General features: G+C 43.1%; 1 protein-coding gene across 1 annotated transcript in view; it reads left to right on the forward strand.

The window, feature by feature from the left end:
- Nucleotides 1–4,303: 4,303 nt before the first annotated feature.
- Nucleotides 4,304–21,738, forward strand: part of LOC150090694 (ATP-dependent translocase ABCB1-like) — a 382,558-nt gene continuing 365,123 nt past the window's right edge. Inside the window, exon 1 of the mRNA XM_090369148.1 lies at nucleotides 4,304–4,636. Coding sequence (XP_090225274.1) covers nucleotides 4,304–4,636 — 333 coding nt within the window. The remainder of the gene's footprint in view (nucleotides 4,637–21,738) is intronic.

Below are 21,738 nucleotides of genomic sequence, written 5' to 3' on the forward strand. Positions count from 1 at the left end.
TTGACTTTGTTTGGAAGTACATGGGGCCCAAATAACTTTTCACCAAAAACACCGGCCCAGATGTTGAGGCTGAACCACTGTTGGTGATGTAAGGGAAGAATTTCATGTGGGTTTTCCTCAACCCATACATGCTGATTGTGAAAGTTTTGGATTCCGTCTCGTGTGAACTGTGCTTCACATGTGAATATCAGAAAAAAATATCACTAAGGCAGGAAAGTGAGGGGTTGTACCACACTGCTGTAAGAACCACTGGCAGAACATTACTCGCGCAGGGTAATCTGCTGGTGACAAGGCCTGTATACAAGCACCCCAAATAGTCGAACGTTGAACAGCCAGTTGCATTGCTATTCTGCGTGTGCTGATTCCAGGAGTGGCCTCTGTCGGCAGCACGAGGTGTAAAGGTCCCATGTTCACAAAGGCGGCGATGGATACCTTCAAACGTTTTCCTGTCTGGACATCTTCGTTTCGTGGTACAAACGACGAGTCTCCAGAGCATTGCCGTTCGCCAAACCGTACATAAAGTGCACATCCGCTTCCTCCTGATTTCAGTACATGGTCGGAGTGGAAAAACCACCAGATTCTATGATTATCTTGTGATGAAGGAAATCACCTGCGGGAGATAAGACATTCCGGTTAATAACTCGGGAACCAAGCATTTCCGGAACTATGTTGATATAAAATATTTTTATTACCTACATATGAGGAACTCATTCCTGAAGTTATGCCGTGTATTTTTGAGACACCCTGTATAAGCTTGCTTTCTTGCATTATGTGCTTTTATTAATGCTAATAGCATTGTAAACAGAAGTGTCAGTATCTCAAGACATATCAATTGCAGAATGAGCTCGATCAATACTCTCGACCCAGCGTCCATCTGAGCCACATCTAATGGAACAAATCATACCAATAATAAACCTGTCACAGTTCTATCTGACAACTTCCCTTATTCTTTTTTCTCTCTCTTTTTTTTTATTCCCAGAGTAAGGGTTGTTCCTAGCCAGTCTTTGGCAACACTGTCGTGAGTATGTGGAGGTACTGTACCCGTGAAGGCCGATTAATGTAGTGATGAATATGCTTGCAGAGCGGGATATTGGGTTGTATTATTTGTCAAATGATCAGTTTCTTAACCCAGTGTAGCACAGGCTAGGCTACACTGGGCTAAGAAACATCAATATGCGCCTCACTGGTTACCATCCCTGCCCCGTAGAGGCAGGCAGTTCACTATTACCTTTCCAAGAGTTGTAATTCCCATAAGATGATCCCACCCTGCACTGCAGAAGAGTCAGCAAAAAACTTCAATGCATAGCAATGAGTCATTATACAATAGAAAAGTTCAACTCTAGTTCGGGTTAAATCAAAGTTGAGGCAAAATGTCACATCATGATGAAATGCAGATATCAAAGCCATAGATTAGCCAGATTCATAGCCACATCCTATTGAAGTGGCAATAGGAGTGGCAATTGCTAGTTGAGAAATGGAATTCTGAAGGATACTCAGCATGGTTTTGTAAGAACTACTTGAGATATGTGCAGACAGTGACATGGAAACTGATTGTTCTGTATTAAGCAAGGACACAGGACGTCCTATTTTTCCTAGAAAAGAAAAAAATCAAAACATGATCACTATAAACAACCACTTTTAAAAATTAGACGGATTCATCTTCCTCTTCTTCCTACAAAACTAAATAATTGATGAATACATCATATAATAGAACTGCAGAGGTTTAAGCGGTAATATCGGTGGTCTCCATGAGCTCATCTTTCGATATATTCCCATTGATATGTGCAATTGCAAGAAACTACAATTGCACATATCGATGTTCCTTTACGTCAATGAAAAATTATGGGAGTGAAGTTGAAAAAAATGTAATTAATGATGTTGAAATTTCATGTTTATTTAATAAAAAAAACTTTCGCGCCTACAGGCCACTAAGGCTCCTGGGGTTGATGGCATATACCCTATAATCTTAAGGGAGGTGGAAGTGGGTGCATTGAACCATTGAGGCTAATTATGCGAGATCACTGGACTCGGCAGTGATTCCGCTGGATTGAAAAAGTGCCAATGTATCTCCAATACATAACGGCGGTTCTAAGAGTGGAGTGGGAAATTACTGGCCGGTTGTAGTGCGCGGGACACTACAGATGAAAATCTTTACCAATTTATCGAAAAGTTAGGATTAAATATTAAAAACTTGGTAGGAGTCACAACTGCCGGTGCAAAAATATTATTTGTAAAAACATTGGGCTTACGGGTAGAATAATCAAGAAAATGATAGATATCAGAGCTGAAACTCCGATTGGAATTCTCTACATTGTGCATCAAGAAGCTTTTTATGGGAAAGTTTTGGATCTCCAAAACTTGAATATGGTTATTTCAACTGTAAATTTTACAAGATCACATGGCCTGAATGTGACTGTTGAAACATCACCGAAAGTTTCAACACAGAGAAAGGGAAACCAATAAAACAACTATTAAATATGGAGTGCCTGTTTCATCTTGCAATTCATACATACATTTCTAGTAATTTAAACACTCCTAATTTAAAACTATAAGGGAAAGGAAAATTGGTCTGATTTGTTTGGTGACATCAAATCATTTCAGAATAAGTTGTTATTATTTAAGTTGTTATTATCCCAGTTGAGCAAGACAATTTAGTTCACTTTGAATGTTGTACTGAGCTAAAGGACAAACACATTTCCAAAGAATCGTTGCCTTTCGTTATTACAATTACTTTTTGAAAAGTTTGAAAGTTGATTTTCTAATATGAAATCCCATGAAAAACAAAAGCTTTTGTTTGAGAACCCATTTACTTCTACGGTTTGCTGAAAACTACAATCCCAGATTGCAACTTGAAATTATTGATCTTCAAGTCAAAATATGACTTATATAGACCTTTGGCTGGTTGTTCGACTGCTGCTGAACCAGTTGCGTAGACGTGATATCATAGAATGGGAGCTTAACCAAAACAAACTATTACATTAGGGTCACCCAGTATGTTATCACATACACCCATGTGTACTGTGTCTGTAAATTGCGTGCTTTCTCTGGTCGATTTGCCTGTTTTGCTGGACGAAAAACCCCAGTTTCTGCGGAAATATCTTGCTATCCACGCCTGAGACCGAATAACTCAACCACGGTGTGACTGAAGCCCAAAAAAGTTCCTTGCGTCATCGACAGGATTCGAACGCTGGCTTTTTCCACCGGGTGTCAGGAGGACGGTGACGAAACCACTGTGCTACCCGCGCAGATAGAATAGGAGTTTAAGCATTTTGTTTGTTTTCGAGATACTGGCAGCAGCGTCACGCCACCACAATTATTTTACATGCAAAGTCATGTGTGCATGTATGCATGTGTGTGTGTCCTCGTATGAAGGGTGGCGTCTAGACATAAGCCCATCTCCACCTATTACTCCTGTGATAGCTCAGGACCTCTACAAAACAGGCTTGAAAAAAAGTGTCAGGCTATTTCGCCACCAGGGACCAACCAACACCTGGATCAACAATTCTCTGTGTATGTGCTATAATGCACAAATCCCGCACCCACCGGATGAAGTGCTATACTGGTAGGTGCCAGCAATGCCGCCCCCAAGGCTGCCCAGACTTGGAGGCCAGCGGAAAAAAACAATTAGAAACATGTACACTTGTTGAAACAAAAGCGACATTAAAAAATTATTTACATGTAAATAGCAAATTAGCTATTTACATGTATCAGCTGCTGATTACATGTAATCAGCAATAGAAAATAGCTGTTAGTAATCCGGGGTATAACCTCCATGCACAAGTACATGGTGGGTGACCACCCAAGTGTGAACCAACGTAAGCAGAGGTCGAGGTGTGGCGCCCACACCATATGGAGGAACGCTGCCCCTCTATGTTACCAGCCAGTACTAGGTGGCAGATGACTCTCATCAACCGGTGCATTATCACCACTTTGCTTTCGGTGACATCATGATTTCAGTGACCTCCCCCCCGCTGCAATAGACTTACCATGGACAGCTTTTACTTTCGTTCCTGCTTGTATAGTGGAAAAAACAGACTTTACCATAAGCTTCTGCGGCTGCGAAAACGCTAGAAGAAAGTAGCACAGGTTCTCCAAGGCTATCTTACGGCTGTGCGTCTCCCCCCTCACGTGACAGTGGGGGATAGCCCAAATCGACATCCGTGCACTATCTGGCTTGAAATTTAGCCACAAACTTGTGGTTGGCACCAAACTTCGTCATTCCTCAACCTCTATCAAACTGTGCAGCAATAATCTGTTATCCGAATATTCCCGATAAACCGATATTTCCAACTAATCTGAGAATATGGATACACCCAGTACAAATCCCACTGAATTGATTTGTAACGTCATTGAACGGTCATCGAGCGCTCAACAAACCACTGATAATACAAAAAGTGACGAACCTGACATAGAAATCACGGATAATTTTGAGGATGTCAGGCTGACACCGGTATCCAAAAAGAAACATAGAAAACGGGTAGTTCCCCAATCAGACAGGGAAACCCGCTCGCAAAGTGAGCCTCAAGAGCCCCAGGGATCCCAGGGCCCCATACAAGAGAACCGCGAAAAGACGACAAAACAGCAAGAGTCGACTAACATCGACCCAACTCTTCCAGAGGGCACCGTTAATGAGCAGGTATTGGCCCTGCGAGTTGAACTAAAAAATAAACTAAAAGAGTCTTCCAGCCGCATTACCTCAACCCTTCGGGGCGAGATTGTTGGTATCTGGGCCAAGCTTGAAACCATCCTGCGCAACGTTCACCTTGCTTCTGAGAGGAATGAGGCCAAACTCGAGGCATACCTCGAATGTAGGGGCACACAAATGCTACAGCGCGCCCCAACTTTTGCTGATGCGCTGAGGAACACAAAGCCAAATACGAGAACGGACCCGCCACCAAAAAGAAAGACATTACTACCAACACCACACCTGGTAGTTCTCAAGCCGGCCACAGCCAATGCACCAAAAACAACGAGGAGATTAAGAAGACTGTAATCGCTTCCCTTACTGATGACCTGAGAAACAGTAAGGGAAGTAAAGGAAACAATAAAATCCATTCGAAAGACCCGAAATACTGGCATCATCATAGAAACTGACTCGAAGGACGACGCCGATATGATATTAACAAATGCTAAGATACCTACCCTGGGCCTTCTAGCTGAGCCCCCAAGGAAAAAGGCACCCTCAATAGTAATTTATGACATTGACAAGGGCCTGGACCCCAACAACAACATACGAGATGAACTGTACAGGCGTAACCTCCAACATGCACTCCCAAAAGAGAACCCAGCTAACCTAATAAAGCCAAAGTACCAAACAAAGTCTAGAAGTGGCACTTCCTTCAACTGGGTTGTAGAACTGGCACCAACAGCCTGGCACATACTGACCCACCACAATCGCGTGTACATAAATTGGGGCTCTCACCGCTACAAGGAGCATGTAGCTGTCCCAAAATGCTTCAGATGCTGTCGTTTCGGTCACACGACCCACACGTGCACCCAGACAGAACAGACCTGTGGTCACTGTGCGGATAAAGGCCACAGCTATGAAACCTGCCCGAACAAGGCCAATGAACCAATCTGTGCTAACTGTAAAAGCCAGAAACTACCTCATGCCCACTCACTTCGGGATAATAAATGCCCTGTCTACATCAAGGCCAAGAGCACGCTCCAACAACGAATAAATTATGGGGACACTGCATAAACAGTATAACAGCAACAAGATAAAATTCCTGCAAATAAACGCGCAGCGGGCAAAGGCCGTTGTGGCACAACTCCGACAGAAGACAGATGAGGAAAACATCAATATTCTCTTAATACAAGAACCCTACACTCATTCAAACAAAATAAGGGGATACCCCTTGTCCTACAAAATTGTCCAGGCTCCTGGTGTGACACCCTGGGCGGCGATCGCTGTGAGGAATCCTCACTTGACTGTAATGCAGATATCTCATCTCTGTTCTCCATGGGCCGCCTGTGCCCACATCATCTCCTCTCTGGGCGACTTCTATGCCGTTTCTCTGTACTGCAGGCCGGGAGAGGACATTCTACCTGCAGTCCAGTACCTACAACACGTGTTAACAGAACTGGCGGGTGCAAAGATTGTCATTTGTGCTGACGTAAATTGCCGCTCTGCCCTCTGGCACAGTGAGACCCCAGGGCGTAGAAGTGCTGCAAATGGACAGCGGTTGGAGGAGTTCCTGGCCAATAGCGGCCTGGAAGTCATAAATAGGCCCAACAGCCTGCCGACGTTTTCCAGCTCACTTTGGGAATCTACGATTGACGTGACTCTCTCCACCAGGTCCTTTGCTAGATTTCTGTCGGATTGGACCGTACGGGAGGGCTGGTCCACCTCAGACCATCGGGCCATAACTTTCAACATGTACAGATCGATTACTAAGTCCACAATTCTCAGACAGAAGCAACACAGATACGCTTTGAACAAAGCTGACTGGAACCTGTTTAAAGAAACACTCATCAATGGGATATTGCACTTACAAACCGAGAATGTGCAAGTTCAGCATCCAGACTCCCATCAGCGCAAGGTCACGGACATAATTACGAACGCTGCAAATACAGCAATAAAACGGAAAAATCCCATCCCTGGGGCAGTCCCCTGGTGGTCAGGGGAGCTTCAGGCCCTCAGACGTGAAGTAAACCAAAAGAGGCGTGCATTCTAACGAGCCAGGCGATCCTGGCCCCCTGCAGAAATTGAATACCTCCGGCAGGAGTACAGAGAAACTCGGAACGCCTACAACGCGATGATCAGGCAGCGGAAAAGACTGTCCTGGGAGCACCTGTTATCAACAGTTGGTAACTCTCACCCCTGGGGTGTCGTGTTCAAGGTAACAACAAACAAACTGCCAAGGGGAGAAGTTATTCACTCCACAATCACCCTACAAGGCCACATGACCTCCACCTGGCAGCATTCAATTTCAAACATACTTGATTACTCTTTCAAACAGCCACCAGATGACAACTCACCAGAACAACAGCAGCTTTGCCTCGACAATAACAACTATAACTCGTGGAAGAGCCTTTCAACGTCGAGGATCTCTCTATGGCCATTGGGAGACTGACACAAGTCTCCAGGCCTGGACATGCTCGAGCCCGAAATAATTAAAAAAGTTGCTGAATTCGCTCCAGAAACCCTGCTAAACCTCTTCAACCATTGCCTGCTAAAGGGATGGTTCCAAATGATTGGAAAACTGCGTCCATTCGGCTCATACTCAAAAATCCAACTAAACCGCATGATCGCCCTGACTCGTACAGGCCTATTGCTCTCCTTCCTGTGCTGAGTAAGGTTTTTGAGCAGCTCCTTAGACGGAGACTGGAAAACCATTACAATACTGCACAGTTACCAGCACGAAATCAATTTGGATTCAAACCGGGCATGTCTACGGTCGATGCGCTGGAGACCATTACAAATGCTGCCAGGAACTACACCCAGAAGTACCTCCTTGTCATCTCGATCGACTTTGCTGGGGCGTTCGACACCTTATGGTGGCCTAGCGTCCTCGGACGGCTGAGACGCGCTGAGCTCCCAGGAAATCTCTACAACTGCATTGCCAGCTATCTCAGTGACAGGAGCATTGTGGTTCAGGCTCCCTTCTCCAGTGTGGAACGTCGTGTCCACCGAGGTTGCCCTCAGGGCTCTGTCCTGGGCCCCCTTTTCTGGAACTCCGTACTCGACGAGCTTCTCAGTACTGACTTAGGCGATGTCCAGACCTTGGCATATGCTGATGATCTCTCCCTGATCCTGGCAGGGGACTCCAGGGCTCAACTTGAAGTATCTGCCAACAGAGCTCTTACCACCCTTCAAGCGTGGGTCCGGAAAAACCATCTGACCATCTCATCCACAGAAACTCAATCCATTCTCCTGAAGGGCTATCTTGATCCGTGGAGGCCGCCTCAAATCAAGATACATGGCACAACCATCAAGCTTGTTACTCAGCTGAAACTCCTTGGCATTATCATCGACAGCAAACTAACATTTCTCCCACATCTTAACTATCTACAAAAGAAAATTAGAAATTACATTGCACTGGTTGCCAGGGTGACCCGCTGAGATTGGGGGCTCAAAAAACGCACTCTAGCCTTACTGTATAAAGCCATATTCATACCAGCTATCACCTACGGTTCTGGCATATGGTTCACCAAAGCCTCCACTGTGGTAGGACGAAGAAAGCTGAATATCATTCAACGGCCAATTCTCCTTACGATAACCAGAGCATGTTGCACCTCCAGCACGCACGCCCTACAAGTCCTCGCCGGTGTACTGCCCCTAGACCTTGAGGTGGCCCATGTGGGGATGATGTATCAACTCAGCAGAGGAAAGTCTACCACCTTTATTGATTTTACCACGGATCCTGCTAACACCTATTCCAGCGAAAAAAGCAGACTCCTAACCTACTTACAACAGACCTGGCAAGCCAGATGGTCTGAATCGACCAAAGGGGCCATCACCCGCAAATTTATACCAGACATATGCAAAGTATATCCCAAATCACCATCCTGGTTCTCCCCAGGCCTTCTAACCACGTACCTCCTAATAGGGCATGGTGCCTTTCGCAGCAAACTGAACCTTCTTGGACTTTCCGACAGCCCCCTTTGCACCTGTGGTGCCCAGGAAACCTGGGACCACTTGATGCATGACTGCCTACTATATGATGACCTCAGATCTTCTCTCATCACACAAATTCATTTCATCCCGAGAGATCAGGAGCAACATCTCCTGGAAGACCACCATACCTATACAGCCTTTTCGAACTTTGCTCAGGGCCTCTTCACGAGGCGGAAAACCCTACCACAACCACAGAATCAGACCCAACCAGACAATGAAACGGCCTAAACAGCCATGTGTTAAGACCACTACTTGCTTCAGCACACTGCAATCCCCGTGAATACTTTCAACCTGCACAATAATTGTGCATTTACAATGCAGTCTCAGCATCACCTTCATCTACCATGACTGCCGCTCCGGCTTCGCCTCCCACCAAGTTGACTCACCACTGAAATGACTCTACTATCTGGATGGGACTTCTTTGTCCCAGGATTGACACTACTCGGATTTGATCCTCTCTGATTGACTCTACCAAATACATCTTCATGCAGCTCACTACTGAAATGACTTCACCACCCGGACGGGACCTGTCTGTCCCAGGACTGCACTACTCGAATCTTACCTTCTCGGACTGGACTCTGCCAACTATGACTTCACGCAGCATTGCTGCCTATGCCACGTGGCGATCCTGAACCCGTGCTCCCTTGCGCGGCCCTGTTTCTCCCCTGTCCTGGCGGGGAGGGGGTGAAGGTCCCCTTGTCTCCTCCCCGCCACCCCCTCTTTCCTTCTGGTGTGGCATGGACCTGCCTCACTGAGTTTGGGGTCATCTACTCTATCGACCCTATACTTCTGTCTCTCACCCCCCAGCCTTTAGTCTCCCCTCCCCCTCTAGCTTTCCAACTAGCGTTCATCCCATGTCAAAATTATCCTAGCCCTACACCCAAAATTCTTAATTCCACACTGTATAACTTAAAACTCCTTGGCCTGACCCAACCTCTAGCGCACCCCCCACTTTTTTTTTTTTTTGGTCCTAGCCACTGAAATCCCAGGAAATTAGGTGACAGGACCTGCCAGAGTACTTATTTAAAAATACTGGTGTACCTGGCTTGCCTCCACGGGGCTAAGTGTGGGCAACGTTGGGCCTCAGTAGGGGTCCAGCGGCTAAATAGCCAGATGAACAACGGTACACGACACTACATCCAACAATATCCATACACTTTTAAATCTCTGGCCTTTACAGTGTTCTGTAACACGCGACAATGTAGACTACACGGAAATGGGGGGTAACCCCTGGTGCCGTTAGACCCTAAACACACTTTACACCACTTTGCTTATTGGAGGCTTGAAGTGGTGGAACCCATGTTTAGTCTCTACAGCTAAGTTCCGGTCAACCCTTCCCCATCTCTTCCATCATGCAGTATGATTGATGACATGATAAACATCGTGGCGAGATCCAATGTTCCTTACATTTCGAGGGTACAGCTCTGAAACGGTGTTCGCAGGACGGCCACTAGTTAGTACATCGGAGCGAACTTATTAGTAACTCTTTAGGAGGCTTCCGAATCAGCTAGTGTATAATCTTGCTATCTCGACTGCCAGATAGTGACTGGAGGGAGTCCGAGTAGTGTGTATGTGTGTATGTGCATTGTCAAGGTCACGTTATGTCAAGGATCTGGGTATATTCTTACCATGTGTACGCCATATCCGAAAATTGCATTACTTCATACAGAATGTCCCACCCACTCTTTCTTACTATTGAATACACCATGAATTGTCAAAATAATAGAGCAAGCTTATCTGCGAAAAGATCTAAACCTCCCAAGGACTTCCTAATTCATTTCACAAATATACGTGGTCTTAATTCCAATCTCAACGATGTCCATTTCCACTTGCAGTCTGCCAAACCCCATGTACTTTTTCTGATAGAATCTCAGTTATCGGTTGATTCAACTACTGCTCATCTCAGATGCCAAAATTATTTGCTGCATGATTCCTTTCGCCTCAATGGTGGCACTTGTGCATATGTCCGTTCTGATATTCCCTGTCAGAAACTTGGCAATTTGGAATCTCCTCTCTTTGATCTTCTCTGGCTTAAAATCTCTCTACCTCATTGTGTCAAATTCATCTGTTGTCTCTACCGTTCTCCCAACTCCATTTATCACTTGGAGCTCTTTGACTTCCTCTCTTTGCAACTTGACTTTCTCCAGTCCGACTTTCCTAACAGTGAGGTAATTTTCCTTGGTGATTTTAAAGTTCACAACTCCAGCTGGCTTCCGTTTTCTAGTCACACCGACCCAGCTGGTCGAGATGCTGAGACTTTTGCAATTACTAATGACCTTGCACAGATTGTTCATTTACCTACAAGAATACCGGACAATCCTAATCATACAGCAATACGCTTGATCTTTTCTCACAAACAACCCTTCTAAGTACACGGTCGAAATGAGAGTTCCTTTAGGCACGTCAGATCACAATTTGGTGATTGTCTCTTCTTCAATGGAACCTTTATCTCATGGCTATTCCCAACCCCGTATTGTTTGGCATTACAAGAATGCAAAATGGGATGACCTGCGACACTTCTTTCCTTCTTTTCCTTGGTCACATTACTGTTTCAAAACTTCTGACGTCAACGTTTGCTCAGATCGTGTCAGTGAAATTATTCTTGCAGGAATGGAATCCTATATCACACACTCCACTTTAAAATCTCGTCCTTTATCTAAACCTTGGTTTTCCAATAAATGTGCTAATGCTGTTCAAGAGAAGAATGTTGCATATCGTAATTGGCTTGTTTCTAATTCTCCAGTTTCATTTTCTGCCTACACCAAAGATCCAAACAATTGTAAAGCAGTTATTAACCAGTCCAAACTAGAGTTTGAACAGGCTAGGAGCAGAAAACTTGCTTCTTGCCCTAATGGTAACCTAGCATTGTGGTCTCTTGCCAAAGCTATTGGCCGCAACTTTTGACCATCTCTGCTTCCACCTCTGTCCAAACCAGATGGTTCTGTTGTCACTTCAGCCAAGGATAAAATTGACCTGCTAGCATCCCATTTTTCTTCCAACTCATGTATTAATGATCTTGGTAAAACACCTCCCACCATTCCCAACACGCTCCATTCAATGCCTCCGGTGGTCTTCCGTCAAAAGGATGTCAGAAGGATTTCGACGAATCTTGTTGCTAAGAAAGCTTAAGGTCCCAATGGTATTAGCATTAGCATTAGCATTAGCATTAGTAGAGGCATTTGATGCAAGAAAGCAAGCTTATGCAGCATCAGCCAAAAAAAAAAAAAACCACTACTTCACCCCTCTGTTCGTTCAAAATACCTGTCCAGCTGAGCCTTAAACTTATTAAGGCTATCAACTTCCACGACAAGGGATGGAAGACGGTTCCACCAACCAACCACCCCGCTGCCTAAAGGCAAATTTCCGCACGTCTATCCTACATCTGTCTTTCCTCAATTTGAATTTATGCCCTCTCAGGTGATTATTCTGAGCAAGAGGAAGAATCCCATAAGCTTGAGCAGGCTCAGACCGTTCAAGGCTTCATACACTTCTATCAGATCACCTCGCTGGTGACTAGTCTCCAGACACTGTAATTTGCAAAACTTAAGATTTTCTTCGTAAGAGCACCCCTTTGTTCCATTCACTAATCTTGTTACCCTTCTCGGTACTCGATCCAGTTGATCTACATCCTTCTTGAAACGAGGCCTCCAGACCTGTATATAGTACTCTAGGTGTGGCCTGACCTTGACTTATACAAGGGGATAATCACCTCCTTATCCCTGCTAGAAATATTCCTATATATCAGTGAAAATACACCATGAGCTACTTTTGCAGCCCTTCTGCACTGATCAGAGAACATCATATCTGCCTACACAACCACCCCCAGGTCCCTTTCATTCTCTACCACTGTCAGTGTAGTACCACAGAGTTGATACGTTGCTCTGGGGTTGCTGTTTCCCAATGTAGTACTTTACATTTTTCAATGTTAAACTTCATTTGCCACCTCTCAGCCCATCTGCTCAACCTTTCCAGATCCTGTTGCAGCAGCATAGTATCAGTAGTGTCCTTGACAACCCTGCGAACTTTCGTATCGTCTGGAAACTTGGACATTAAGCTTGATATACCATCATCAATATCATTTATAAATACAGAAAACAATAATGGGTCAGCACTGAACCTTGAGGGACTCCACTGATAACATTAGTCCACGATGAGCAGTGTCCATTGATTACCACTCTCTGTCTTTTCCCCCTCAACCACCCCTTTATCCATAGCAGCAATTTGCCTCCAATGCCACACTGCTCCAATTTGTGCAGCAGTCTTCCATGTGCAACAGTATCAAAAGCCTTTATAAGATCCAAGTATATAATATCAAAGTTATTCCCTGCATCCAGTTCCTTTGTGACTGCATCATAGTATCCAATCAAATTGGTCAGGCAAGACTTCCCCTTAACAAAACCATGCTGTGTCCGAGCTATAGAAGGATGGCTTCAGAGCAGGAGGCAGAGGGTTGTGATAAATGGCTATTCCTCAGATTGGGTTGATGTAAGAAGTGGGGTTCCCCAAGGATCAGTATTAGGACCACTGTTGTTTTTAATTTTCATAAACGACATTGATGAAGGGATTGAGGGCGTGATGTCTAAATTTGCAGATGATGTTAAAATTGGTAGAGTAGTTAATGATCACTGTCAAGCTTATCTTCTTCAGAGAGACCTAGATAGACTTCAGGAATGGTCAGAAAAATGACAGCTGTGCTTTAATCCAACAAAGTGTAAGGTATTACACCTGGGAAACAGTAATCGCAAAAAAACGTATTCACTTGGTGGAGTTCAACTAAATCCAGTACTGGAGGAAAGGGACTTGGGTGTTACGATACGGTCAGACATGAAGTTCTCTGAGCATTGTAGGCAGGTTGCAAGGAAGGCCCATGGTGTCCTATCGATGATCTATCGAACTTTTGCAAGTAGAGATAGGGACGTGATAATCCCATTATATAAGGCTTATGTTAGACCACACTTGGAATACTGTGTTCAAGTATGGAGACCGCACCTGAAGAAAGACATCGAGCTTCTTGAAAGGGTGCAAAGAAGGGTAACTCGCCTGGTGAGATCGGCAAAAGGGCGTCCTTATGAAGAAAGACTTCGAATATGTGGGTTGCAGAGTTTGGAAACTAGACACCTTAGAGGAGATTTGATTGAGGTGTTTAAAGCTCTGAGAGGCATCAGTAAAATGAATGAGGACGAAATTTTCAAGATTATAAATGATGCTAGAACTAGGGGACATAAATTCAAGTTACGGGGGGAAATGTTTAGATTGGACTGCAGGAAGTTTTATTTTAGCCAGCGAGTTATAAATTACTGGAATAAGTTGCCTTCATGGGTGGTAGAGGCCGACAGTTTGGGGAAATTCAAAGGTCATCTGGATAGTACTTTCGGGTAAGGGAAGCGCATAGGATGATAGGTTTAATTTCCTTTTTATTTATTTTTTATTTTATTTTATTTTTTTATTTATTAATTATTATTATTTAGTTATTTATTGTTTTTATCATTGTTTTGTTCGGATTTTTTTTTTTTTTTTTTGGCTGGTGCAGCATAAGCCATAGGCTTTCTTGCGCCGTGCGGCCGTTACTAATACTAAAATACTATACTATAACTGAAGTCTTGTCTAAATGATCCTGCAGTGCTTCTTTAACCAGTGCCTCCATTAATTTTCCTGGAACAGAAGTTAAGCTCACAGGTCTATAATTATTTGTGTCAGCCTTTGATCTTCCTTTGTGAATTGGGGTCACATTCAGAGGCGGATTTAACGGCGGGCGCACCGGGCGCGCGCCCTGGGCCCCGACCTCTGAAGGGCCCACGCAAAACCCCAACAAATTAATTGAACTAATATGTTCAACTATTAGTTCAAAACTTTGTGATTATTATTATGCTTTTATTAATTATATTATACATATATTATATTCAAATTTTATTGGAAATAAAACATTAACAGTACATAATATTTTTTATTTATTTAAAAAAATGGTTAACGTGTAGTTTTATTTTCCCTGTCTCTCTTTTTTTTAAGGGGCCCAATATTTTCTTCTGCGCAGGGGCCTCAACCGATCTTAATCCGCTACTTCCCCCCCCCCCCCCATACTTTTCCTTCAACCCATGATGCCGGTACCAAGTACTATAGCTTTTGATACCTTTTTGTGATTGGGGATTTCATAAAAAAAAAAAAAAAAACTAATTAGGAACTTTAAAGAGATTTTTATAGTCTTTTAAAGCCTCTGAAATCACTACTGCGCTGGCTCACATGTAACCGAGCATCGTCTTTTTTAATAGCTTTCGGAACTAACATTTCACTCACGAATCTGTTACAAATTACTAGAGTTTGGTGTGGTTGGTGTTTTAGTGTAGGAGTATCTGTAATATCTTATGTATTTATCAAAACTGAATTGTTTGATGAGGCGTGACATTTAGGCGTCACCACCAAATACGGAGGATGCGGAAAGGTCAGGGAATGACCACCGCATATCCCGTGCAATATGGCCTTAGTTGCTAATGCTCCTAAAACCAAATAACAACAACGTGACATTTATAGCAAGTGATAATTGGGAATTAATTTTTTAATTCCCAATTAATAAAATATGTATGAAAGAACTGCGCAACCTAAATGATTAAAACAGAAACACCAAATCTAGTAAAAACGTGCGCGTAGAATGCACACTGTAGTGGTACCGAAAATATTTATAGGAGGTGGCCTCAAAATTTAATTGCGCCTGGGGCCTCTCAAGTGCTAAATCCGCCACGTCACATTTGCACATCTCCAGTCTATGGCTACCTCCTCTGAGTCCATAGAAGCTCTCATAATTATGGCTAAGGGTTTGCTTACTTCCTTTGCTGCCTCCTTTAATATAACTGGATAGATCCCATCCACCCCAGGTGCCTTTCTTGTGTTTATCTTCTACAATTTCTCCTCCACTTTACTCTCAGTTATTACAAGACTCTCTAGCTTACTGCCAGAGTTGAATACACTTCTGCCATTTCCCTCGCTGAATAACTCCTCATGTGTGAATGTCGATGCAAAATATTCATTTAGTTTGTTAGCTACCTGAACAGGATCATCAACACTTGACCCATCAATATCAAGTGGACCAATCTGATTCATCCCCTTCCTTCTAGAGTTTACATAAGTAAAGAACTCTTTGCTGTTTTTCTTTGCATCCCTTGCCAAGGATTTCTCGTAATCCGCCTTCGCCTGCCTAACTTCCTTTGTAACTTGGTTACAGATCAACTTGTATCTATCATAGGCTTCTGTGTCATGTGTTAATTTGTAAGTATCCCATGCATTTTTCTTCTCTGCCATATGCCTCATTAGTTCATCTGACATCCATTTTGGCCTAAACCTTGAACAATATTTCTTAATTGGTATGTAAAGCCTAGTAGCTTCCAAGATTAATTCTTTGAATGCTTCCCATTTTGAGTTTGCTGTTGGTAACATCATCAGTTGATTCCACTGTATAGAATTTAAATACTGTCTCACTCCATCGTAGTCGCCTTTACGGAAGCAATAACCCTTCCCTTTACCCCTAATGGTAGTTACCTCTTTGAGTAAATCCCACTTCAGCACACTATGATCACTGCCACCTAGTGGTTCATTTACTTGCAGATTCTTAATGCATGAAGAATCACTACTGATAATCAAATCAAGAGTATTACTCCCTCTAGTTGCCTCCCGAATGTGCTGATGTAGAAAACAATCATCCAATAAATCCACAAAAGCCTTGCTAGTGTGTGAGTGACCAGACCCCAAATTCCAGTCAATATCTGGGAAATTAAAATCCCCCATTATAAGACTCTCCGATTTACTGGTCCACTCTATTTCCCTGTACAGTTTCTTATTACACTCATCAGAGTCATTAGGCCTATAGCACACTCCTACTCTCAACTTTGATCTCCCAATGCTGACTCGACACTGCACTGTCCAGCGATGTCGACTGGCATCACTTCCTTGGATTTTATGTGTTTCTTAACTAATAGCATAACCCCTCCTCCCTTCCTATCCAGTCAATCCTTTCTGTAGACGTACTCCCCAAATTCCAGTTCTGCATTCCTTATATCTGTGTGACACCACGTCTCTGATATCCCAACAATATCTGCCTTTGATGTTTTTAGCAATACCTCAAATTCATCAAATTTATTTACTAAACTCTTAGCATTGGTGTAGACGCAAGTATACATGCACCTGTTTCTATTCTTAGCTACCCTAACACAACCCATGTGTTTACTTGTTCCGCAATGACTCCCAGCAGTCTCTGAAATATCCTGCATCTTGTTTTTCAGGCTTCTGTTCATTCCAATAGAAGCAGTGCAAGAATCTCTTTCACATCTGCCAGTGGCTACTGTTAATCTATTAGTCTTTGTCTCCCCCCCAAGCTAGCAGTTTTCCGACCCACCTATCACTGCCTCGATAACATCAGCAAATATTCTTGCACCCTTTCTATTTAAGTGTATCCCATCCCTGTAGAAGCAGTCTCTCCTGTTAACAAGTACAGTCCAGGCTGAAAAAAATTCTACCCCTTGAGCCTTGCACAATCTTTCCAGGGCCGAATTGATCGACAAGGCTCTCATCATATACGCCCTCCTATCTTGTCTGGGCAGAATTGCAGACACTTTCAATTTCAACCCTACTCCTCCACTTGTTCTCAAAACCTGTGCTCTTCTCCACTTGTTCTCAAAACCTGTGCTCCTGAACTTACTCCAATTCTTTGTCGCCTTTTTTCACTTTCTTATTCCAAAGTTGTTTTTCCTTCTGCTTGGAAATTTGCTCATATCCAGCCAGTTCCTAAAAAGGGTGAAAAATCCCTCCCTTCCAATTATCGTCCCATTGGAATTACTTCTACTCTTTTTAAAGCAATGGAGACATTAACTGCCAACTCTTAAACTACCTAGAAACCTTCCGTCTGATCAATGATCGCCAGTATGGTTTCCGTCAGTGTCGATCCACTGGTGATATTCTGGCTTATGTTACCCATTTATGGACTAATTCAATGGAAAGGTTCGGTGAAACACAAGTAGTTGCTTTTGACATCTCAAAGGCTTTCGATCGTTTTTGGCATAAAGGTCTTCTAAACAAGCATCCATCTTATGGTTTACCAACTGTTTTTAGTAATTGGTTATCCAGTTTTCTCTCTGATCATTGAGGGTGATGGGAGATGGCTCTCTGTCTTCTAACTTCTCAATTAATGCCGGTGTCCCCCAAGGTTCAGTTCTTTCCCTTACTCTTTTCCTCTTCCATTGACTGGAAATCCTATCCATAGTTTTGCCGATGATAGCCCATTGCATTCCACTTTCCATTTTGAGAAACCTTGTCCTGCTCAATCAGCTTCAACTTCTCGAATATCCGCTACCAATTCTTTAATTGTCGATTTTCAGGTAATTCTCCATCGGGGGAAAGAAAACTTAGTTCATTTCAACCCTTCTAAAACTCAGCCTTGTCTTATATCTCGCAAAAAGGATTCTTCTGCTCCTATGCTTATCTTTAGTGACACTTCGATTTCTAGGCAAAATGATATATCTCTTTTGGGGATTACCCTGACTTCTAATCTCTCTTGGCACAAGCACATCCCTCTGCATCTAAAAAATTTGGTTTTCTCTTTCGCTCTCGGCGTTACTTTTCTTCCAAACAGCTGCTCACTCTCTATAAATCGCAAATCCGCCCTGCCATGGAATATTGTTCCCACATATGGGGTGGTGTCCCTAAAATCACTCTTAGGCTTCTTGATTCCATTCAGAAGAGGGCAGTTAGGTTAATTAATGATTCATCTCTAACAGAGTTTCTCCACTCGCTGTCTCATAGACGTACTGTTTCTGCTGCATGTCTCTTCTACAGATACTTCCGTGGGCACTGTTCTTCTGAATTCACTTCTATAATTCCCGTTCTCTCTTTCAAAACAGTCCGAACACGTGCTGCCACCAGCCAACATCCATTTACTGTCCAACTTCAAATTCACAGAACCAACTTTTCATCTTCCTCGTTTATTCATTCAACTGCCGTTTTCTGGAACAACCTTCTTCATACGTATTTCCTTAAAATTACAGTCTACAGAAGTTCAAGTCCAATGTCAACAAATATATTCTTTCGTCTTCTCAACCTGCAACCCAAGCACGGTATTAAGTACTATAGGTTCTAACAACTCTCGTGTTTGGGGTTTACATAAAAAAAACAAAACAAAACATACATACAATTAGACTGACATTAACTTAACAGTAACACTTAGAAAAACATTAACATTATCTCCACTTAGACTCCATCCACAAATGCAAGCCTGTATTTGGGTATCCAGGAGCGGAAGATCAACTCGCACTATAATCCAGAAACATCCAATGAATATGACTATATAGCAGGCATTCTGTCGTCAAATGTGCAGCACTTCCGTTAACTTGTATCTTGGAACAGAGTTCTTAACTCCAGTCTTCTTTTAAAAACTTTGGCGGAGAATTCCTGAAACGAAGAAAAGATGTCCCAAGTCTGAACCAAGAGAGGTAAATTATCCTCGGTGAGGTTTGGTAACTTATTTAGTAATTCCTGCCTGTCTGAAGCATACAGTCCGCATTCAAGGATGACATATCTCCAAGGTTCAACCTCACCGCACGAACAGTAGGGGTCAGATTCTAATCATCTTTCAAATAGTTTGGCACTTGAGCCATGCTCAGTGATTAAGTAACTCGTGTTCATGGTGGGAGCAAACCAAAAAGACACCCACTTGTTCATTGCAAAGCTTACAGCTGGAATGAATCCTTTTGTAATGGTTCCAAACTCACTCACATCCCAACTTTGCTGCCAGCAATTCACAAGCTCACCCCAAATTCTACGTTTTATCTTGTTTCGACTGGGTTCGAACCTGGGCCTTTTCCACCCGGTGTGGGGGACAGTCACGATACCACTGTTCTACCCGCGCAGTATAAGTATTCATATGCGTGACTAATTGTAGAGCTCGTAGATGTGAATAGTTTGAATCTTTGTTGCATGCCATGCCATTCCACACACACACACAGATAAGTTCGCCAGAAAATTTCATGCCATACAAGGTGTGGCTATTAAATAACGAGACTTCACGAGCAGCCACTACTCACCAATGTCACCAAACCTGCGAAACAAAGGACAGTAGTTGACCTCGAAGCTTTCAACAGTTGTCTGTTACGTTCCAACACTCATCGCTTCGCAGTGAGAGATTTTCATAATCTCTGGTTCTCCTCGAACATGTTGGTGTGGAAAACAATCCTCCAATAAATGAAAGACAAAATAATCGAACAAAGAATAAACCTCTAATTTTTAACAAAACCAAAGAAAATACGAATTGAAAGTTATGAGCTCTTACGTCAAGTTTATGGGAAGATATGTGTCAGCTTGCGTGTTTGAATTAAAAAAAAAAGAAAAAAAAAAAGAGATGTTTGGAAGGAAGAGAGAATGTGGAAGACTATGAACGGCCATGTCGTCTTGTAGCCATGGACACTGATGAAAATGTGGACCTGGTAAGCATTGACTAGTAGTAGTAGTAGTAGTAGTAGTGGCATGTGATGCAAGAAAGCAAATGTATGAGCTTATGCAGCATCAGCCAAAAGAAAAAAAAAAAAAAAAAAAATCACACCATTTCCTCCAAATGCCTGTCCAGTTCCTCCTTAAATTTATTCAACTTATCAACTCCCACAACGACAGATGGAAGTTTGTTCCAGCAATTAACCGCCCGCTGGCTAAAGGAAAATTTCCGCACATCTATTCTACATCTGTCTTTTCTTAATTTGAATTTATGCCCCCTTAGATTCGTAATCTGAACAAGTGGAAGGATCCCATCAGAATTCAGCGTGCTCAACCCATTCAAGGCCTTATAGACCTCAATCAGATCACCGCGCAGGTGCCTAGTCTCCAGCCACTGCAATTTGCAGAACTTAAGCCTCTCTTGGTAAGAGGATCCCTTCATTCCCCTCACCAATCTTGTTGCCCTTCTCTGTACACGCTCAAGTAAATCTACATAAAATGAGGCCTCCAGACCTGTACGCAGTACTCAAGGCGTGGCCTGACCATTGCCTTATACAGAGGGATAATCACCTCCTTTTCCCTGCTAGCAAAATTCCTATATATCATTGACAAAACCCCATGACCTGCCCTGGCAGCCTGTCTGCATTGCTCAGAAAACTTCATATCTGCCTGCACAATTACTCCCAGGTCTTTTTCATTTTCTACCACCTTAAGTGTAGTACCACACAGTTGGTACGTTTCTCTGGGGTTACTTCTACCCATATGCAGTACTTTGCATGTCAGTTGCCACTTCTTAGCCCATCTGCCCAAATTATCTAGATCCTGTTGCAGTAGCACACTGCCATTACTGTCATTAACAACCCTGCCAACCTTTGTATCATCTGCAAACTTCGACATTAAGCCTGATATACCTTCATCAATATCATTGATAAATATACAAAACAACAGTGGACCTAACACCGAACCCTGTGGGACTCCACTAATAACATTAGTCCAAGAAGAGCAGCACCCATTGATTACCACCCTCTGTCTTCTAGCACTTAACCATCCTTTTATCCATTGTAGCAACTTACCCTTAATACCATTCTGCTCCAATTTGTACAATAGTCTTCCATGCGCAAGAGTGTCAAAAGCTTTCCTGAAATCCAAATATATGATATCAAAATTATTTTTCGCATCCAGTTCCTTTGTAACCACATCATAATATCCTATCAAATTTGTCAGACAAGACTTTCCCTTAACAAACCCATGCTGTGTCTGAATTATTGCTGCAGTCTTGTCTAGATGATCCTGCAATGCATCCTTAACCAGCGACTCCATTATTTTACCCGGAACAGAAGTTAAACTAACTGTCTGTAATTACTCGTGTCACCCTTCGATCCCCCTTTGTGAATTGGGGATACATTTGCACATCCGTCTAAGGGTTATGGCTAAGGGTTTGCTTAGTTGCTTTGCCGTCTCCTTTAATATAACTGGATAGATCCCATCCACCCCAGGTGCTTTTCTTACGTTTAACTTCAACAATTTCTCTTCCACTTTGCTCTCGGTAATTACAAAATCATTAAGTATCTTGCTACAATTTGATAACCTTCTGCCATTTTCAAACCTTAATAATTCCTCACGTGTGAATGTAGATGCAAAATACTCATTCAGTT

Source organism: Mastigoproctus giganteus, chromosome 1 (assembly GCF_048544385.1).
Source record: "Mastigoproctus giganteus isolate SK-2022 chromosome 1, ASM4854438v1, whole genome shotgun sequence".
Taxonomy (NCBI): domain Eukaryota; kingdom Metazoa; phylum Arthropoda; class Arachnida; order Uropygi; family Thelyphonidae; genus Mastigoproctus; species Mastigoproctus giganteus.